The sequence below is a fragment of the Oreochromis aureus genome, linkage group 23 (assembly GCF_013358895.1).
Source record: "Oreochromis aureus strain Israel breed Guangdong linkage group 23, ZZ_aureus, whole genome shotgun sequence".
Classification (NCBI taxonomy): domain Eukaryota; kingdom Metazoa; phylum Chordata; class Actinopteri; order Cichliformes; family Cichlidae; genus Oreochromis; species Oreochromis aureus.
Window position 1 is genome coordinate 13,477,124 of NC_052963.1, and position 20,012 is coordinate 13,497,135.

Sequence of the window (20,012 nt, forward strand, 5' to 3'; positions counted from 1 at the left end):
GCGGGTTAATGACATTTCACACTGTTTTAAAATTGCAGATGATTCAAATATGTTTTGAAAATACTGATAATACTTGAAAATTATGGACGAGGCATCTTAACCTTATCTTTCAAAAAATCCATGCTGCAAATGCAAGCAATGCTCTTACTTATTTAAAATTATGGCACTTAACTGGAGCATTTTTTAAATTTTACTGACATAATGATTGAGCAGCCTAAAACTGCAGCCTATGTGACACCTCTGTGGCGTCACATAGGGTGGGTGGGATTGCCAGGGTCCCATTTCTGTTAGATATGAGTCACACTTACCTGATTTGCTGACTTCTTTCTGAACCATGTAAACTCCAGCACACCACAACATTGTTTTAGTTGTGTATGTTTACTGCAAAGGAGATCAAATTATTTTTATTTATCTTTTTTCATCCTTCCGTGTTTAGTTGACACAACCTCATCAAAGCCATTTTCTCAGTAATAGCAGGCTTTACCTTTTTTCTTACCAACACTTTAACAGATGATGGTGTTTCTCCAGGTCTGATTTGTCATCTATGCTTATTTTAACAGATGAGAGGGAGCTTTACTTGCAGTGGAGCAATCAAGAACAGGAACAGCCTGATTATTATGAGCACCGCTACCAGCAGGAGCTACCTGGCAACACCAGAAATATGGCTGAAAACAGCAACTCGCCGAGCAACATCCCGAAACCTGGCATCTGTACACACTGTGGTCTGAAGAAAGACGACTTGAAATAATATAAGCACCAGTGATAAAGTCATGTGATCTGTGCGGGATTCCCACATTTCATTTACATTAGGGTTTTCAGCTTTGTGCTAAATGGATAAAGTAGTTGCACACAAAAATGAGGGACATTAAAGGAAATGACCCCAAATAGACACTCAGTCTGAATAAATAATAATCAGCATGTGGTTGGCTTTAAGTGACTAGACCACATGTACAAACCTTACTCTGAAATACCAGCTGATTATCAATAAATTTTTTTAATCTACTTACAAAACTACAAAGTTACCCAGAGAAAGTGGGACAGACAGGAGGTCAGACTGTTTACGTCTTCTGTAGTAACTCAAGCTGTGCAGTGTGGTCACCTTTGTAAAGAATCATTGCTTAATCGTCATATCAATACATTTAGAGCTTTCTGCTGTCTTTGCTCTTTGCAGACGCTTGTAGTGATAAAAAAGTGCACAAGTCACATTTATAGTAGTAGAACATGTGGGCCGACTTCTAAAACCTCTCCAGTGATTCTCTTCACTGTAAAACATCAAACTCCAGGGGTTATGTGAATTGTAAAATGTCACAATTGTATATTTCTGGATTTATAATTCATTCATTATTACAGAGAGCTCTGCTGTTTGGAACACAGTCTGACATTGTGTCCAGTCAAAGACCTTCATGAGGCTATATATGAATCTCCAGTAAGGTTTCCTCAACCTGATGCTCTCGGTATTTAAATCCAGAAAATCTAAATTACTCAGCATTTTGTTCAATAATTGTGCCTATCGTAGGGATCAATTCTGCAGTTTCTATTTTAAAATGTAAACTGTGACCTGTATATAAATAAAATTAATTATTATGTTTCAGTCTCATATTTAGTTTGAAATATGACACCGAAACAACCACACACTGTACATGTGCATGTGTAATGTAATGATGCCACCTTGTGGACATCTGCATATACTGACACAGTATCACTGTTTATGTCTTGATGCATGTTCAATCATCTCGGTAAGGAAATCCCAAAAAGTTGATTCTGTTCATCTGGACGTAGCGTTGTCAGTGGGAGAAACGTTACGTCACTCATCCAAGAGACTTTTTAGGTTTCAAAACATCAGCATAACCAACCAATTGCCATAAATTAAAAATGCCGGGACTTTGAACAAGCAGTACACACAGAGTCCCACTTCTGTCTGATATCCATGCAGTTTGACTAAGATATGAGACAGAAAAACAAATTATGACTTTTAGCAAAGACTAAGTTTTACTTTTACTAAAACCTGTTTGTAAAGACATGCTGAGATTTTGCTGCACATAGAGAGAGGATGAGTGCTACGCTTAAAGGATGAAATGATGTGGATGGAGTAGGTGGTCAGTCAGGGAACAGAGTACAGTCACACTTATTAGATTTCAGTTAGAGCTGCAAGTCGAAGTGTTTAGGAAGCATCGGCACATAATGAGACTGACTTTCTGTCCTACAATACACAGGAAAATAAGTGCAAATGTCTCTTAGATTGCCAGGTCAAAATACATCATGCATCTGTATTTATTCTGAATACATCATGATTAAACACTACGTTTAATAGCATTCATACTTATTTAAATAGACAGTTGTACAAGCTGATATTTTGGGTTTTCAATACCAAAATATTAGAGTACATTATAGACAGACTCTGTGCCCTCGGCCTCTGTGACTCTGTCCTGTAATAAATTATAATCTGTTATTCATTATACATTTACTGTGTAAAAAATTACTTCATCACATCTAAGTGCTGAAACTACTAACTACTAAATAACTTTTCTTTTTGTACTTTCACACCAAACTTATATCAATAATATTAAAGACTAAATGATTATTTCAGATAACTTTATCATTTATGGTCTGACTTCTTTCCGTGGATATTGTTACCGATAAAATAACTATTTCACTGGTTTCTCTTGCCTTACACTAAAGCACTTAGACAAATGTTAGAAATTTGATTATTTATATTGTCAGACCGTTTATCATGAAGAATACAAATATAATAGCATTGAGTATTGTTGGTGAGTGAGTGAGCATCAGCGCCCTCTGCAGTTTGTGTGTCGAAGTGCAAAAGCTTACAGCACCTGGTATTCCCAGGCGGTCTCCCATCCAAGTACTGACCAGGCCCGACCCTGCTTAGCTTCCGAGATCAGACGAGATCGGGCGTGTTCAGGGTGGTATGGCCGTAAGCGACAGAACGCTGTGGGAACAGCCTTTTTATACATGCTGTAACGATACACACATGCTTACATTTTTATGTTCTGTATATAAGTGAAAGTCTCCAAACGACAAAAATGTTTGACCTACAAATCGGCCTAACACACTGTGTGTTCTCTGTCACTCATAAGCTGTCATGTGTTATCATGGAGATGTTACTACGGGAAAAGCATTTTTGCAGCTTAATGATGAAGCTGCAGTTCATAGCCAAGGTTTGCATGTTTATACCGTAACATATAAAGTTTAGAACAATAATATATATCAAACTGTGTGACATTTGCCAGCTATAAAATGTCTTTTACATAGCTGTTCTTTCGCTTACGGCCATACCACCCTGAACACGCCCGATCTCGTCTGATCTCGGAAGCTAAGCAGGGTCGGGCCTGGTCAGTACTTGGATGGGAGACCGCCTGGGAATACCAGGTGCTGTAAGCTTTTGCACTTCGACACACAAACTGCAGAGGGCGCTGCTGCGCACTCCCTCGACAATACTACTCACTTGGTATTCTTAATGATAAACGGTCTGATAATAAAAACGCTGATTGTTTAGTTTGAGCTCAAACAATGTTAAAGAAAGGCCTGTCAGCAGATTAGGGCTGTAATTGAAAAAACAAAAAACATTTTCTGCATCAACATCCAAACAGGAGTATTTACAAATTTCAGTGACAACATGATGCAGAGTCTGAGCTCTGACTCAGGTTCAGCTTATATCAATAACCCATTAATCTTGCTTCATGGCACACCCCGATCTCCTTAAATTAAGAATAAATAACTTTATTTGCCACATTACACTCACAGAAGTGTTTATTCTCACATATCTGAAATAAAATACACTTTTAATTTTATAAAATCATGAAGGGACATTCTAGTTCTTCTTCAGCTTCATTTCATTTACTTTCCCTAGAAAGCGATGAGTAAAAAAACAATGACAACAAGAAAACCTCAGCAATGTTTAATGTTGACTGTTAATTTAATGTTGAACAGTCAGGGAACAGAGGACAGGACGCTGTAGTATCAAGAATAATCAGTTTGTATTGTCAGGTTTTAATAGGAAATCCTTTCAGAAAAAACACACATTTATATTTTTTGTCTAAATTATTAGTAATCACCCAAATTAGGACAGTTTGTATTTGAGTTTTTGGTTACCTCTTTAACATCTCTAACTGGTGATCACATATTATATTTATATTTATTTGTGAAGTAAGAAAACTTAAAAAGCAAAGTCTTTGTTCTAAGTGTCACATTTGCTCTGTTCCTTATCTATGAAAGCAGACGAGGCCTCTTCTCTTCAAAACCGTACCTGCACACTGACATAAACATGTGATGATAATGTGCTCCGACAGGAAATAACCTCTAAAAGGAAAGCGGCTGTTAGCTGAATGTGATGAGAACGGTGAAGAAGAAGATGGCTTCTGCTGCCACCATCACTCTGCTGTTTCAAATGAGTGATCAGGTTGACATTTCAAAGTTCATGTAGATGTAGTAAATGAAATTAAACATCAAAAACTTCGCTTCTTTAAAAATAATAATAATTATATTTAAAAAAGTATCATTCACACTAAAGGGATCCAACAAATAAACAGTAATCCTGTACTATACAAAGAATGAAAGTCAGAGTTGTTGGACTAAATGAGTAATTCTACTTATTCAAAAGATCACACTGCCTTATCATAGTTCTTGTGATTACAGTCCCTCGTCTCCGTGTCAAGCGAAAACATTGATGAACGTTTATATGCGATCTTTACATGATGCAGTGTTGTCTGTCATCGCTGATGCTTTTTTGACTGTTTTCTTTGTTAGACCATGCATTACTTTGGCTTCAATAAATAAAGCACATTCCCGCATGACAGTTATGAGGATAAATACTTTAAATCTTTTCTGCAGATGTAAAGTTATGAAAGTGATTTTCAGAAAATAAAATTTCATGTTAAATGAAAGGTTTAGAGCAAGTGGCTCTGAAAAAGACACCCGACCAGTTTTGAGTAGTGTGTCAAAATGAACGTTGGCTAGAAGCTTAATTTCTTGTTATTACTGAGGAAAATAATCATAAGATGATTGATTTCCTGTTTCCTTGACAGAAAGTTAAACTGTAATAAAGCGGGTTAGTGATTACAAAATTCCTTTTACTGAGAAATGTTTTTGCACATTTGGTGTATTTGTTTTCTTAGCAATGTCATGATGATTATCGTGATCTGAAAAAGTTCCAGTCAATCTAAAAAAAGCAGTCAACTTCTACAGTAGTCGACATTTAGTGAGAAGGGCGAACTTTATTTTGAAATATCAGCTGATTGTCAATAATTTATAAAATTAAAACACTGTATATAACATCTCCATAGCGATTTTGAAAATTAAGATATTTGGACATGCAGGAAATGTGTTTACATGCTGTGGACTAACTCAAACTACTGTATTTAACAGGCTGTAAACATACTCTATACTTACTCTATAATAGACTAAATGTAAAAAATATTTTACAAGTTGCACACAGAATGTAAATGTTGGTGCCTGACACTTTTTATCTGCCTGATAAAAAATGGTTTCTTGGCAGCTACTTTAGAAATTTGTCTCTAACTGTAACAAAGTTTAGGTACAGCCCTGAATTTAGTATAAAAGTCTACTCTGCGTTTATTAAGGCTGTTGTGTTTTTAACATGTTTTAATGTGTTGTATCTTGTTCTATTTAATCTGAACAAGCCCCTAAACAAAGTGAGTGATCACTGTTGGCCTCCCTCTATTTTTTATTATCACTGTTCATCTTAAAACTCAGTTTTTAAAACCTTACCATGTAACTACAGCCCAGCCCATGCAGCAGTATAATAATGACCAGCCTCGTATGGTGGATGGATTATCTCAGTTGTTCTCCTGACTGAAGTTTGGTTCGTTTACAGCATCCTGCCATTAGATTCCATTTGTCCCTTACCATCGGGAACCCTCACATTAACTTTTATCGAGTGGAAAAAGGTTAGCAATGCAAAGCGTAAGGCAACTTTTCTTTTTTGCAAAGGGCAGAAGAGCAATATTATTTTTTTTGCAAGAGACTCATTCAGTAGAGGCGGATAAAATTTTTTGGAAAGATCAATGGGGAGATTATGTTTTCTTCAGCCATAGGACTTCACATTCAGCTGGACCAATGATCCTGTTCAACAGGTTTTTGGAAATTGTAATTAACCATAGTACTGACAATAATGGACACTTAATTTGGTCCCTGACCTCTTTATGGATCGCCTTCCTCCAAGAAGACATAGCCACTATTATGAGGAGATTATAGCTGAATTACTATTACTAAAGTAAATGTAATTGACTTTTGGAGAATAAGAAATCCCAATGCCAAACAATACACACGGTACAATTTGGCCAATAATGGTCAGTGTTCAAGGACAGACTTTTGGTTAATCACCTGATAAATGAGGTCCTTAAATGTGAAATATCAGCATAACCTCTGACTGACCAGGTGCAGTTAAGCATATCCCTGACTATTTATGGAAGTTTATTAGTAGCCTTCTAGACAATGAGAAGTTTTGTAATGAAACAAAAAATTAATTAATCTATTGGAAATGTCACCCTTGAGTAAATGGGAGTGGTTTAAATTTAAAATCAAAGAAGTTGCCATAAAAATAAGTAAAGACATCTCTAAAGTTAAAGAAAGAAACAACATGATATTATTAATGACATGAATAGATTATGTCAAAAAGCAGACCCATCTTTAGAAGAACAAGTAAAATTAAATAATCTTCAAAGTCAATTGGATAGCTTATATCTGGAAAGGAGCAAAAGGAGAGAAAGATGATTGGGAAGAAAAACAAAAGCAAACAAAAAAGAAAACTAATAAACTACTTCTTAATAATCTTAGCATTGACAGCCAAGAACAAATAAATGAGGAAATAGAACATTTCTATAACAAATTATATGAATCTAACTTTTCAATCGATGATTGTCAAACATTTTTGAAATAATTAGGCCATGTAGTACAATAATTGACGAGTCTTTTAGGCAAAACATGGAAGATAAGCTTAGAATTGAAGAGCTAGATATACCAATTGGGTGTATGTCAAAAGGAAAGTCACCAAGACTGAATGGATTAACAGTGGAATATTCATTTTTGGAATGATGTCAGAGTTCTGCTTTATAATGCCTTTTTGGAATGCATGTCATGTGGTCATCTTTCCCCTAAAGGGGTGTTATCACACTAAGGACAAACTATTGCTGCATAATTGAAGATCAATTACATTATTATGCAATGACTACAAGTTGCTAGCTCACAATCCAATAGATTGGATTTGGGGTTATCCAAAATAGTGGATGAGTGCCAGTCAGCCTTTGTGAAGGGTAGAAGCATACATAACCACACTAGACTGATTCTTGACCTGTTAGACTACAGAGAATTTATCACAACAGGCAGTTATGTGTTGTTTCTGGACTTTTTCAAGGCTTTTGGCACGATCAAACATCCCTTTTTGTTAAGAGCGTTTGAATTTTTGGGCTTTGAAAGTAAATTCTGAAACATGCTTTACACTGACATCAGTAGCACGGTCTCCTTGAATCCAGGAATGACTCCTGGTTTCAAGGTGCAACGAGGAATCCGACAAGGATGCCCTATTTCACCGAAGCTTTTTAAATTGGCAACTCAACTGTTAACACTATTAATCAAAAATTCTAACAACATACAAGGAATATCAATTTTTAATAAAGAGTTCAAAATAAGTCAATTCACAGATGATACATCTATCTTTTTGAAAGAGAAATCAATGGTAGAAAAAACTTTAAGTATAATCTCTACCTATCTCTAAGCATCTGGTTTATCTCTTAATATCAAAAAATGTGAACTACTCCCGATTCATACAAGCTGTGACTCCTCAATTGTTTCAATTAATTATTCAGCCGGAAGTCAAATATTTAGGCTGACGACATCTGAAAACTTAATTAGAAGAGAAGACATTAATATTTCTAACCGTTAATCTAGAAAAACAACAACAACAAAAAAAACCCTAATTTCCCAGAGGAACCCACCCGAGGGATTAATAAAGTTTTATTTAATCTAATCTAATCTAATCGTATCATGGATATGAAGAAATGACTTAGCCACTGGCTAACCAGAGACCTCACTATTTTTGGCAGAAACATCCTTTCTAAAGCTGAAGGCATCTCCAAACTGATTTATCCTTGTCACTCTATATATCTCCTCTAAAAAAATAATGCTAACATAGTTATTTTGCAATTCTTGTGGAGGAATAAAACCCACTGCATTAGAAGATCTCAGCTTGTGAAGGAATACAATAAAGGTGGTATCAAAGCTCCAGAATTCGAATTTATGGTTGACACCCTTAGAATTAAATGGTTAAAATCTCGTCTGTCACAGCCAGACTCTACGTGGCTCCAGATTCCAATATCATTGTTTAATAAAATAGGAGGATTAGATTTTATTTTGAAATGTGATTGTGAGGTAAATAAAATCCCAATCAAGATATCGAACTTTCACAAACAGATTTTATATTTGTAGAAGATGATATTTACCCATAACTTCTCTCCTCATAACTCAACCTTAACTTAACACTTAAAAACACTTAATCAAAAATCAATTTTCAAGAGCGACTGGTTTCACAAAAATATTATATTTATAACAGATTTGTTGGATGAAAACGGATTCATTCTAAGTTACACAAACTTCTCCGAAAAATATTGTCTAAACTGTTCTCAAAGTGAATATGACAGATTTCATAAACTGATCCCACCGCCTCTGCTTCGTTTGGTTAAAAACTTTATCATGTACAATAATTTATCATCAGTGCTTCCAAATTTATTGTTAGGACATTGTCATCTGTTTGATAAAAAATGCAATAATAAATGTATTAGTAGTTTCTTCAAAGACAAAATATTCCATAGTTATGACAGAATGGTTATTCGGCATGGTTCTAGTTTAGTTACTATAGCATATTATTTTTTATATGGACCATCTAGCTTTGGGTGTCGTCATCATACTATTGGGTAAATATCATATCCATTGTACTAAATGGCGGAACTCTAATCTTTCCTTGGTTTTATTAATGATTTTAAGTTATTTTTTTCTTTGCTTAAAAAGACTAAGAGCAAATATGCCAAAAAAAAAAAGAAAAAAAAAAGAATATTCCCGTCTCCTGCGATTCTAAATTTTGACTTATTTTATTATATTGTTTCACTGCTCTCCTTTATGCAAAATTTAAATGCCTGCCATATGTATTTTTTCTGGGTTTAATTGTATTTTTTTTTTTTTTTGTATTGTTATCACTGTTATCCTCTTTGAGAGTTTGTATTTTCAATTGCTCAATTTAAAAAAATACAAAAAATACAAAAAACGCCACTGGGTAGGAGACACCCACGTCATGTGACCACTACTTTTCTGTATTTTACGATAGTCACTTTGTGATTTTTATCTTGAAAGGTGCTATATAAATAAAGTTTTACTTACTTACTTAGTGTCGACAAGTGACTGCAGCTGCCTGGACTGAAACAAACCTGATGGCAAGCAAAATTTGCTGAAATCATCTATTCACAAGTCCAATCATGTGACTGTTATTCACTTACTTCCGTTTTTGTTCATTTTAACCAGCATGTTTTGTGCTTTTGTCTGAAGACGACATGTATGACATAACCTGCTGCCAGGTTAATGAACTGCAGTCAGTGGAAAACGAGGAATCCGCGGTGGAATATGTAATCAATGGTTACTAGGATCACACCGCTTCTTTCATAAGAAATATCCCAACTTTTATACAGCTGTTTTTTTTGGATACTTCAGCATGATTATGATTATTTTGAAAACACGCCACCATGATGATCCCAAACAGATCCAAGAAATGATACGTTCCGGGGGCGGATCGGGTCCGCAGTCGCTTCTGCTTTCATTATCACTCTTCCCAGGATCACACCACCTCTACCCTGAGTCAGAAGACACCATCAGATTGGTATGTATATATAACAATGTATATATGTTTATCATAATCATCTTTTTAATTTATGGCTTTTTATGGATCACATGGACTTTGTTAATCTTCAGCTGCTGTCTGATAGTCTTACTTTAGAACTCCCCCACATCCACACCGCTTTGGGTGGGTCTAAAATCACAGCGTTGTTGTTTTCAACACTTTATTTATTACGTGCGAGCACACGCGCGTGCAAGAAAACGATACCCATCAATCACCATTATGTGTGCTGTGGATCGTGAAGACGAACAAAGTCTGTATCTATTATTGCTGTCATATAGAGCCGATAAAGAGAAAAAGAGAGTGTGCTGGGTGAGCCAGGGTCGCTTATATCAGCAGAAAGAGAGAGAGCGAGAGAGCTGCGCAGTAAATTCCTCTGCTTTAAATAATAAATAAATAAATAATATTAAATAAAACAGACATTTCCAGTCTGGTCTATTGTTCTCTATGTTTTTTGGGTTTTTTTTTTACTTTTTTACTTTCACTTTCTATTTGCTGTATTTGGTGAGTACATTGATAATCAAAAGCAAAACCTAAGAATAAGCTACACACCAAAAAAATGCTGGTTTAAAAATGATCCAATTTGTAACCCAACGCTGGGTCAAATATGGACCAGCCCAAGGCTGGGTTGTTTCAACTTAACAGGGTTGGGTTATTGGTTTGACCCAGCACACTGCGTTAGGATAACTATCCAAAAATTGGGTTAAATCGACCAATGGTTAAAGTTGAGGTTACCAAAACTTGGGTCGAAACTCAGAACCCATCACAAGGGTTATATTACCATTAACATTTGGGTTAAGATTTCTACTTATTATAAAATTCAGCATATAAAAACTAGATTCAAAACATATTTTCTCAAAAAAATCTTTTTATTGCCATATGATACATAGAATATAGACAGCAAAATTCATAAAAAAATATATCAATGAAAGTAAAATGCAAGTAACAAAAAAGTATATAATTCATTATGTTATATCCATTACTTCAAATCGGTCTTTGGTTACAGCACATGTGCATGTTAACACACATGAAGACATGCTATGTAAAGTCATCTCTGTTTTTAGAACAGAGTACATGTAAAAACTCTTAACTTTAAAAAAAAATGATGAATTGATGATGATCTCAGTATTTAACATACATCACCACTTTGGAAAAGTGGCAAGAGGGAATCTCCCTCTCGGATCATTTCATGCACCTTTGTGAGCAACATTTTACGCTTCCATCATAGCTAAACGAGTCCTGGGATTCATCTATTCCTGGGATAGATGACAGTGTGAAGGAATTCCCGAACCCGGGCACATGACTTTGGGTAACTTGCATCAAAAACAAAAAATGCTTTGAAGCAGCCATCAACAGACCTTAGATTGCTGCAAAAAGCAGAAACAAATCTATCTTCTAGTACCAGGCAAGATGAACATTTTCTTGGGGTTCCTTTGGTGCTGAATTCTTCGTCCTCACAGAACGAAGCCTTTTCCTGATATTACGTAGACATTCCTTCAGAAATCCAGTTGCTGGCCTATGAGTTCTGCAAGGGCTAACCATGTGTCCTGTAATTTTTAAACAAAAGAAAAGGGTCAGTAAAGTAAGATTTAGAAGATTATTTGCAGTTGTTTGGTTAATGTCAAGTTGTCTGTAATCCTGGAGCGGTGAGCTCCAACACTATGCCTGACATTTGCTCAGAGAGGACAAAACAACAATGAAGCAGACCCGTCTGTGGTCGTGAATGCTTGCAATTAATGGTTAGGAGATGGACTAAGCCAAGATCAAGTATCATGTTTCACACACTTTATACTGTCACAAGGTTGTACAAACCTTTTTGCCAACTTCGTAATAGATTTAAACAAATATATAATGTGCATACATGTTTTAAAGATATGGAAATTGAGTACATACAAACTGTATATTTATTTTTATAATCACAATGACACTCAGTATACTGATTGAAAAACTGACCAGTATTCAGGTTTTTTAATTGTTGTTGTGTGTATCCATTGAAGTGTAGATACTTATATATCCTGTGCCACGGCACTCCTTTAAACATGGAAACTGATCCACTATTGATGATGCCAAAATTGACTTTATTCCTGAAGTTAGGCTGCAAGCAACAACAGTTTCATTTAATAAAATCGGATAAACAAAAATTTTACTTTTCAGTAGATTTCTTGTAAAATAAACAAATACAAAGAGCAGAAGCTTTGGAAAAAAAAGAAAGTCATTTTACTTGGGCCAGCACAGCGCAGTGTCCCTGATGTTCTGGCCAAGAAGCCCCAATGTACCCACAGTGAAAATGCCACACACTACCACCACCACCACCAACAACAAAAAAAATGTACAAGAAATACTCACTTTTCTCCATAGCGCTCCATTAAGTGTAAAATAAGTATCCAGACCCTCTACCTTTCATACCTTTGTATGGATATGTGCTGGTGTTCTTCAAGACTGGCAACCAAAGATCTCCCCCTCAGGTGAACCTCACGGATGTTCTAAAGTTAAAACATTTTTAATGTTAATTTCAGAATAATTGAATATACTTGTGCAGTTTAGAATTAGTGTACTTATACAATCACGTAATACTGTATTCTAAAATAAGTGTGCACATTTTAGTTTATTGTAGTTTACTGTAATTTATGTATGATTTAATCTTTCTTTGTTTTCTGAGTTACCTCAGTCGCCGCTGCTCCCAGTCCCTTGGTTGATGAGCTAAAAGGCGGAAAAAGGGCGGAGCAAGCCTATGTGGAGACCTGCAAATTGGGTCATACCACAATTCTGGATCATGGGGGAAATGGAATTTGTTATGTTAGTTTTAGTTGGGCTTGTGTGTTCTACGCCTTTCTGTGTGTTGTTTTTGTTTTTGTTGGCTGATCAGCCAAGTTTCCCCTTTGTCTCGTTTAGGTAGGTTAGTTTGTTTGAGTTAGTAGTAGGGTTTGTTGCCAGCTTTTCTGGCAACAAAGAGGTCTGTTACTTTGACCTCTGTTATGGGCCCAAGATTTTGAATTCTCTGTATTATTTAAGTTTGTTTTGGGGTCAAATAAAAAAACTTTTTTTGCACTTTAACCTGTGCCTGACGTTCCTTCACTGCTCGGTCCATCACAATACTCTAGCAAGGATAACATTTCTCATTTTTAATTTTCATTAAAGTGAATGTACATAGATATAAGTTAAAAAGAAATATAAGCAAGTGTGATTGCACAGCTTGTGTACCCAGGATTGATCAATCGGTCAATTAAGTCTGCGACTTTCGTCTGTGAAGTAATGACAGGCGGATTCACCCAGTGTTATAGAGTAGCTAGCACTGCCTCGGTCTAAGTGAAGAGCAGAGTAGCTGTATACTGAGCAGGGTCTGAATGCAGCCAACATTCTCAGCCCCGCCAGGTTAACCCTTTAACAACTTAGCCTTGTGTGTTGACTAAGAACCAAAAAGCTTAATACAAACGATATTTAGAAAGCAGTAAATTAGTGTTTTTTATTTTACTTTCATTATACATAAACTTTGGAGACCTTAAAGCTACCGAGGTCTTCGAGTGAGGATCGAAGATGGTGGCTAAATATTGGTGGTGGCAGTATAAATACTCACGTATGTTGCTGTTGCCATCACGTTATCATTAGTAGCAAGCGAGCTAAGTGCAGGGATGCGCGTGCCCTTTGTGCGGTCTATAGTGAACGAGGGAAAAAAGGGGGTGAGAGTATTGGTGCAATCTATCTTTAAAAAATATAATTTCCTTTAAATTTTAAAATAAAAAGATGTTGTTATCAACATAGAGGTAATTTAGGCTAAATTAAATAATTGAATTAAATAAAATAGTTTACTTACCATGGTTTATTTCATAGTAGTGGAGAAGTCCAGTGATATCTGATCAGGTCACAGTCTAGTTGAAAAATGCAGTTTGTGAACAATGATGTGGCTTCTTCTGAAGCTTATCTTCAACCCTAACAATTGGGTAAACTTTTGACCCAATATTTTATCAAAGCTGCCCAACCTGTGACCCAACAGAATTAGTCAAGCTGTGGAGGGAATTGAAGAACCCGGCACATTACAAACCCAACTCCTGAGTCATGACTTTTGAAACAATATTTGGTCACAATAACCCAACTTACGAACCTACAGCTTTTAACCAGAAGTTGAGTTATGAAAATAACCCAGCATTTTTAAGAGCATAGGCAGTCAGGATTGCATCAGTTGGCTGGATATTTGCCAGCAACATATCTGCTTTCTGCTTTTTTTGCAGCTGTTTTTGTTTGTGTTTCATATATTTTGTTCATTTTTGCTCACTTTTTTTTCCCACACCGTTGGAAGGTCTTTTGTGTGCTTTGGATATTCGTGGATCCCTGGTTTGGACTGAGTATCCGCTTGGACATGAATGTGACCTGAAGAGTAAGAAGATGGCTTTTTCTTCCATCATCATCGCTGTGCTTCTGCTCTGCCTCTTAGCCAGTGGCTCCATAGGTACAGCACAGTTGATCTCATTATAAATTCCGCAAGGTTTATTAAAGGAAAAGTTCATTTTAACTTGTCAACTAAATCATTCTTTAAGATACCACTTCTGATTGGCCAGATGTTATACTGATTGTGCAGTTTTATTTCTGCTTCTCTGCGTCTGTATGACGCTCTTGTTGGAAATGTGTTTTACCATCATAAAAATCTAGAATACCTTCATTTAGCTATAATTACTGAACTAAAACATCCCAAAAAGTATTACTGCTCCTTCACTGAGGGAAAAACGCCACAAAAATGTTGTAATTTACAGTGAATTTAAAGGCAGATTTTGGCAGTGGCACTAAAATGCAAGCAGCAAATGAACTCAAGGAGTGGGAATGATGCATGAAATATGGAGATATAAAAATATCAGTCATTTTTTCTGTTGTATTGTATTCTGTTATGATATATTGATATGTTAAATAATTTATTGTTAATAGTTATACTTGTGACATGCTCATATGTGCTGAATGGGGATAAGAGATTCATTCAAGTGTTTTGTTGTTTGTTACTGAGACTTGGTTGTTTCTATAATCTGTTTTTTATCCATGAAAATAATAACATGGTGTCTCAGTGTAGGATGAGTGATATAGGTGCTGACGTCCTTTGATTTCCCTTCCCAGAAAATGAAACTGTTAAAGTTGTTCAGCAACTGAAAAATAGTTTTGCAAATTTGTTTCTTCTTGACACCAGGTTGTTGTTCACCCTTTTAAAAATAATTTTAAAAAATCAAAAATAATAATTTCCTTCACATTTGATGAATTGACATATGATCGTTGAAAGCTTTTCTAGCATGACTATTATTATTTTTTCATGCAATTCCTCTTTATTTCTTTATCTTTCAGGCCCTCAGGCTGATTGTGATGTGTACGCTGCAACAGGCTCAAACTTTACTGTGCGACTTCAACATGTGTTAAAAGACTCGGATAGCCTGAGATGGTTCCAGGATGAAAACCAAATCTTTTATCGCAGAAGTAAACAGGTGATCAGAGGGAAAAATTATGATGTTGATTCAACTGGATCACTAAAGCTGACACAACTGACCAAAGACAAGTCAGGACGATACACCCCACAGGTTCACAGAGCAGATGGAACCAGTGCAGGAGATTTACCAAGTGTGCGTTTGTGTGTATTAGGTAAGTAACAACACATTATACATATATTTATTGTGCTTGTACTAAATATATCACAACAAGCAAGTGTGCTAATCCATCAGAAGCTGTTTTAGTCATACTTTGTAATTAAGATTAAAGTGTTTGGTTTTATTAAAGTCACTGCTGAGTTTTATCAATCAACAATCTTGGTAAATGCAGAAAATCATTATCAGCAGTAGTTTATATAACATTGATATAATTACATTTTCTTTCCTCAGACCCTGTGCAGAAGCCCAAAGTAACAGTGACGTGTGATAAGACAAAAGTCACTTTTACTTGCGATGCTGGTCAGGTGAGAACAATATTTATTTTCAGTTACAAATAAGTTAAAGTACAAATAACTGACTCATAATTAAGCTGTTGAAGAATCTGTAGACAAAGGCTTCATTTCTCCTCCACTGAAACTAAGAATGATTTGAAGTGTGCTGTCTATAAGCATTTACTCACAGATGTTGTTTCAGTGAGGCTTGGGTCTCTATGTATGTATTATTTAATTATATAGGCTGAGAAATTACTGAAAGTGTATGAAAAGATGAATATATTTCCAATTTTAGCCAGGTTGAGCTTTTTATTTTAGACTTAAAATCTAAACCTTCAACTAATTTATAAATTGTGTTTTCTCCTACAGGATGAGAAGATCGAATGGTTTATGGATGGTGAAACGGTGGCAGAAAAAGAGAAGACGCTGACAAGACCAGCCGAAGACGTGCTAAATGCTCGTTTCTCTTGCAATGTTTCTAACCCCGTCAGCTCTGAGATCAGTCAGCCTGTTCAACAAGACTGCATTAAGCCCTGTAAGTATTCAAGTCAATGCCAGTGGGTTGTGGAAAAGACTGATCATTGTGCAAAAAGTAAGTGGGTATATGAAGTTGTGTGTGTGTGTGTGTGTGTGTGTTATCATTTGTCCATTGTCCATTTTTATTCCATTCATCTCCAAATAAATACATTTCTACTCCTGTTGTTTTATTCTGAAGCTGATCACAGTGGGATCTGGATTGCTGTGGGTATGTTTCACATCTGATATGAAATACGGAGGAATTAAACTTCACACGATGAACTCATCATTTGTCTATTTCTAGTCTCACTTTAACATGTCAAACACAATTTGCTGTTATTCTTCACCATCAGGTATTTGTATTTGTTTGGTGGTAATCCTTGTCATCATTTGCTGTGTCCAGTCCAGATGGAAAAAGTGTACGTTTTCTTTTTAAAAAGGTCTTCTTTTTGTTTTTGTTGTTTTTTGGGTGGTGTTTGGTGGCAGGGCGTATACTTCACTAAAAGCTTTATAACTTTTCCTCCTTGATTATTGAGACAATAAGTTCAATCTTTTTTTTTTTTTAAGTTTAGCCACTGTATTGACTTTCACAGTGCAGTATTGACATTAGGGTTAAACAAACCAGGCTGAACACGTGATGCTAGATTAGGCTACAGACGACACATAAAATCACTCTATCAAAGAAGGAAATGAGGTTTCTAATATTTTGAGCAGTTTGTTTAAAATATATTACTTACAATATTAAAATGTATTTAAGTAAACAAAATTAAACAGCCTTAGAGCAGGGGCCAGCAACCTTCAACACCCAAAGAGCCATTTGGACCCGGTTTCCACGCAAAAGAAAACACTGGGAGCCGCTAATACTTTTTGACATCTAAAATGAAGATAACATTGTATATATTGTTTTTTACCTTTATGCTTTGTGTGAACAACTAAGGTGTGTTGCTTATGAAATCCACCAAGTGCTACAGAGAAAATTACATTTTATTTATGTAATTAACACATTTTGAACTCCTAAAGAAATACAGTGGCTTGCAAAAGTACTCAGCCCCCTTGAACTTTTCCACATTTTGTCACATTACAGCCACAAACATGAATCAATTTTATTGGAATTCCACGTGAAAGACCAACACAAAGTGGTGTACACGTGAGAAGTGGAACGAAAATCATACATGATTCCAAACATTTTTTACAAATAAATAACTGCAAAGTGGGGTGTGCGTAATTACGTGTGCGTAATTACGCCAAAGCCAGGTTCTTAGTATTAGCAGGTTTAGCCAGAAATGATGAGAGATGATTGTGATGTGAAGACACAGGATGTCTTTTGTCCTTTTTTTCTCACCTCACCCCAACCGGTCGCAGCAGATGGCTGCTTCTCCCTGAGCTGGAGGTTTCTTCTTGTTAAAAAGGGGCTTTTCCTTCCCACTATCGCCAAAGCTCTTACTCAAAGGGGATCACATGATTGTTGGGTTTTTCTCTGTTTCTTTGGATTGCTGTAGGGTCTTTAGAATAGGTAACTCTTGTTGTGATTTGGTGCTGTATTGATAAAACTGAATTGAGCTGATTCTCCAGGTCTGACACGTCATCTATGCTTATTTTAACAGAGGAGAAGGAGCTTCGTTTGCAGATCACTCAAGAACAGCAGCAGCTGTAGTGAGAGCCTGCAACACTCAAATAACTGAGCTAAACACCATTTTGGCCAGCAGCCTCCCAGAACCTCTGAGGGAGACAACAGGAAGAAATACAATCATTATCCAGCCTCAGTGATGAGGTGAAAGACTGTGTTTAGGACCCCTCATTTGTTTACACTGACTGTATAAACCGGGTTAAATATTTTTTGTAGGTTTTGGGTTTCCCTTGTATAAACATACTCCAATTTTATCTTTAAACAGTTGGAATTTTCTTTGTAGCATGGCCATCTCTGTAGTCCTCTCGGTTGTGGACTCTGGGATTTATATTACAAGCAAAAAGTATCTCAAAGCCATGCATTCATTTACTGTTTCTGTTTTAAACTGCTTGAAAGGGACTGACTTGTATTTTCAGACCCATGAATTTTCCTATAAACATCAGTTTGAAATGTTTTGTATACCTCTTCTTGTTTTCAAAGCTGATATTTTTGGCTTTTTATTTATATAGCACCTTTCTAGACAAAATATCACAAAGTGCTTGACACAAAATAACAAGGTATGAAACAAAAACAAACAAAAAGTTAACCAAATGCAACTTTAAAAAGATTAGTTTTTAGTTTTTGTTTGTTTGTTTGTCTTTTTTAAAGAGACTACTGAGTCCACAGATCCTAAGCTCAGAGGGAGAGAGTTCCACAGTCTGGGGGCGAATGCTCTGTCTCCCTTAGTTCTCAGCCTTATATGCTGAATAACAAGTAGGCCCTGATCATAGGGACCTTAGGGAGTTGCTAGGGACATAGGGCTGTAGAAGTTCAATGATGTAAGCTGGTGCTTGTCCATGAAGAGCTCTAAAGGTCAGAACCAGAATCTTAAAATGGACTCTGAGTTCAATGGGGAGCCAGTGCTGTATTAGCAACGGTGTCACATTTGAGTACTTAGATCATTTGGTTAGAAGCCAAATCATCATCATGGTCTGCAAACTACACATGAAAAGCGGATTATCAGCGTTTTGAACAACCTGGAGATGTTCCAGGTTTTTTTTTTACTTAGACATGTAAACAGTAAATTACAACAGCGAGTAAACAGTCAGGACTGGAGTTGGACACCCCTGCATTACAGCATCAACAAGAGGCCTGTTCCTTACAGCCACACTGACCTGAACACGCCTGTCAAACATTAGATAATAATTACAACTTCAAAATGACTTTTTTCATAGTAATTCAAATAAAATGATACATTTTTGTTTGTTTGTTTTTAACAGCTCAGTGTTGAATTAAGAGAGAGCAAACAGTCTGTTAAGATGATTTTCAGTAAAAAATCCATTCCATTTATAATCTTCAACTAACACATACAAGATACAAATACAAGACTACATATTTTGAGTGTAAATCTCCACATATCAGCAGATTTTCTTGTGTAACCTCCACTTTGTCCAGAAAGTAAAGTCAGGATTATTGGTGGTGTATTTTCGTCATCATGAAGCATTCAGACACATGACGTCACGCTGAGCTGAACCTCTGCTCTACAACAGAAACATGAGAGTGTTTACAGGGGGCTGCAGGGATGATTGTAGTTTTCATTTATTAACTCTGCACAAGCAAAGAATTACAAGCGTGGTTATGAGGTTTTTCCTGAAGCTTTATCTCCACTGAGTGAAAAGCAGCGCCCTCCGCAGTTTGCGTGTAGAAAGTGCAAAAGCTTACAGCACCTGCTATTTCCAGGCGGTCTCCCAGGCAAGTACTGACCAGGCCCGACCCTGCTTAAGCTGGGCATACACTGTGCGATTTTTTCAGTCGCGTTATTCAGCTTCAGCTCAAACTGCACGATTGACTCGCAGGGGTTAGAAGTTCGTAGGTCACGATGCTCTGATGCGACCTGAGTGCTCACACTGTGCGTTCATAAAAATGAAGGTTATAACAGAAAATCTGTCGCTCGCTCTCCCTCTCTGTCTCTCACTCACACAGACACGCACACCACCACCAACAACTTTGCTAAATTGCTAATGAAAAACATTGATCAGGCAGCTGTGATTGAGCAGCAGTGTAAATCCAACTATTTTCACGGTTGT

The 20,012-nt window shown here is 36.3% G+C and overlaps 1 protein-coding gene and 2 non-coding genes across 4 annotated transcripts; 2 read left to right on the plus strand and 1 right to left on the minus strand.

Annotated features, from left to right (window-relative positions):
* Positions 1-2,819: 2,819 nt before the first annotated feature.
* On the minus strand, positions 2,820-2,938 carry LOC116321889. Its single transcript, XR_004199590.1, has one exon. It is a non-coding gene; the product is annotated as a 5S ribosomal RNA (ribosomal RNA).
* A 342-nt stretch (positions 2,939-3,280) lies between these two features.
* On the plus strand, positions 3,281-3,399 carry LOC116321886. Its single transcript, XR_004199589.1, has one exon. It is a non-coding gene; the product is annotated as a 5S ribosomal RNA (ribosomal RNA).
* Positions 3,400-9,648: 6,249 nt separating this feature from the next.
* LOC116321865 (CD48 antigen-like) lies at positions 9,649-18,400 on the plus strand. 2 transcript variants are annotated; one of them, XM_031741807.2, is made up of 8 exons: positions 9,649-9,898; positions 14,211-14,360; positions 15,236-15,526; positions 15,763-15,836; positions 16,173-16,338; positions 16,519-16,548; positions 16,673-16,738; positions 17,924-18,400. In XM_031741807.2, coding segments are annotated over exons 2-8 (693 nt in total). In that variant the 5' UTR covers positions 9,649-9,898; positions 14,211-14,296; the 3' UTR covers positions 17,926-18,400. The 2 variants fall into 2 exon arrangements, with proteins under 2 accessions (XP_031597667.2, XP_031597668.2); XM_031741808.2 differs by lacking the exons at positions 16,519-16,548; positions 16,673-16,738 and having other exon boundaries at positions 9,720-9,898.
* Positions 18,401-20,012: the final 1,612 nt, after the last annotated feature.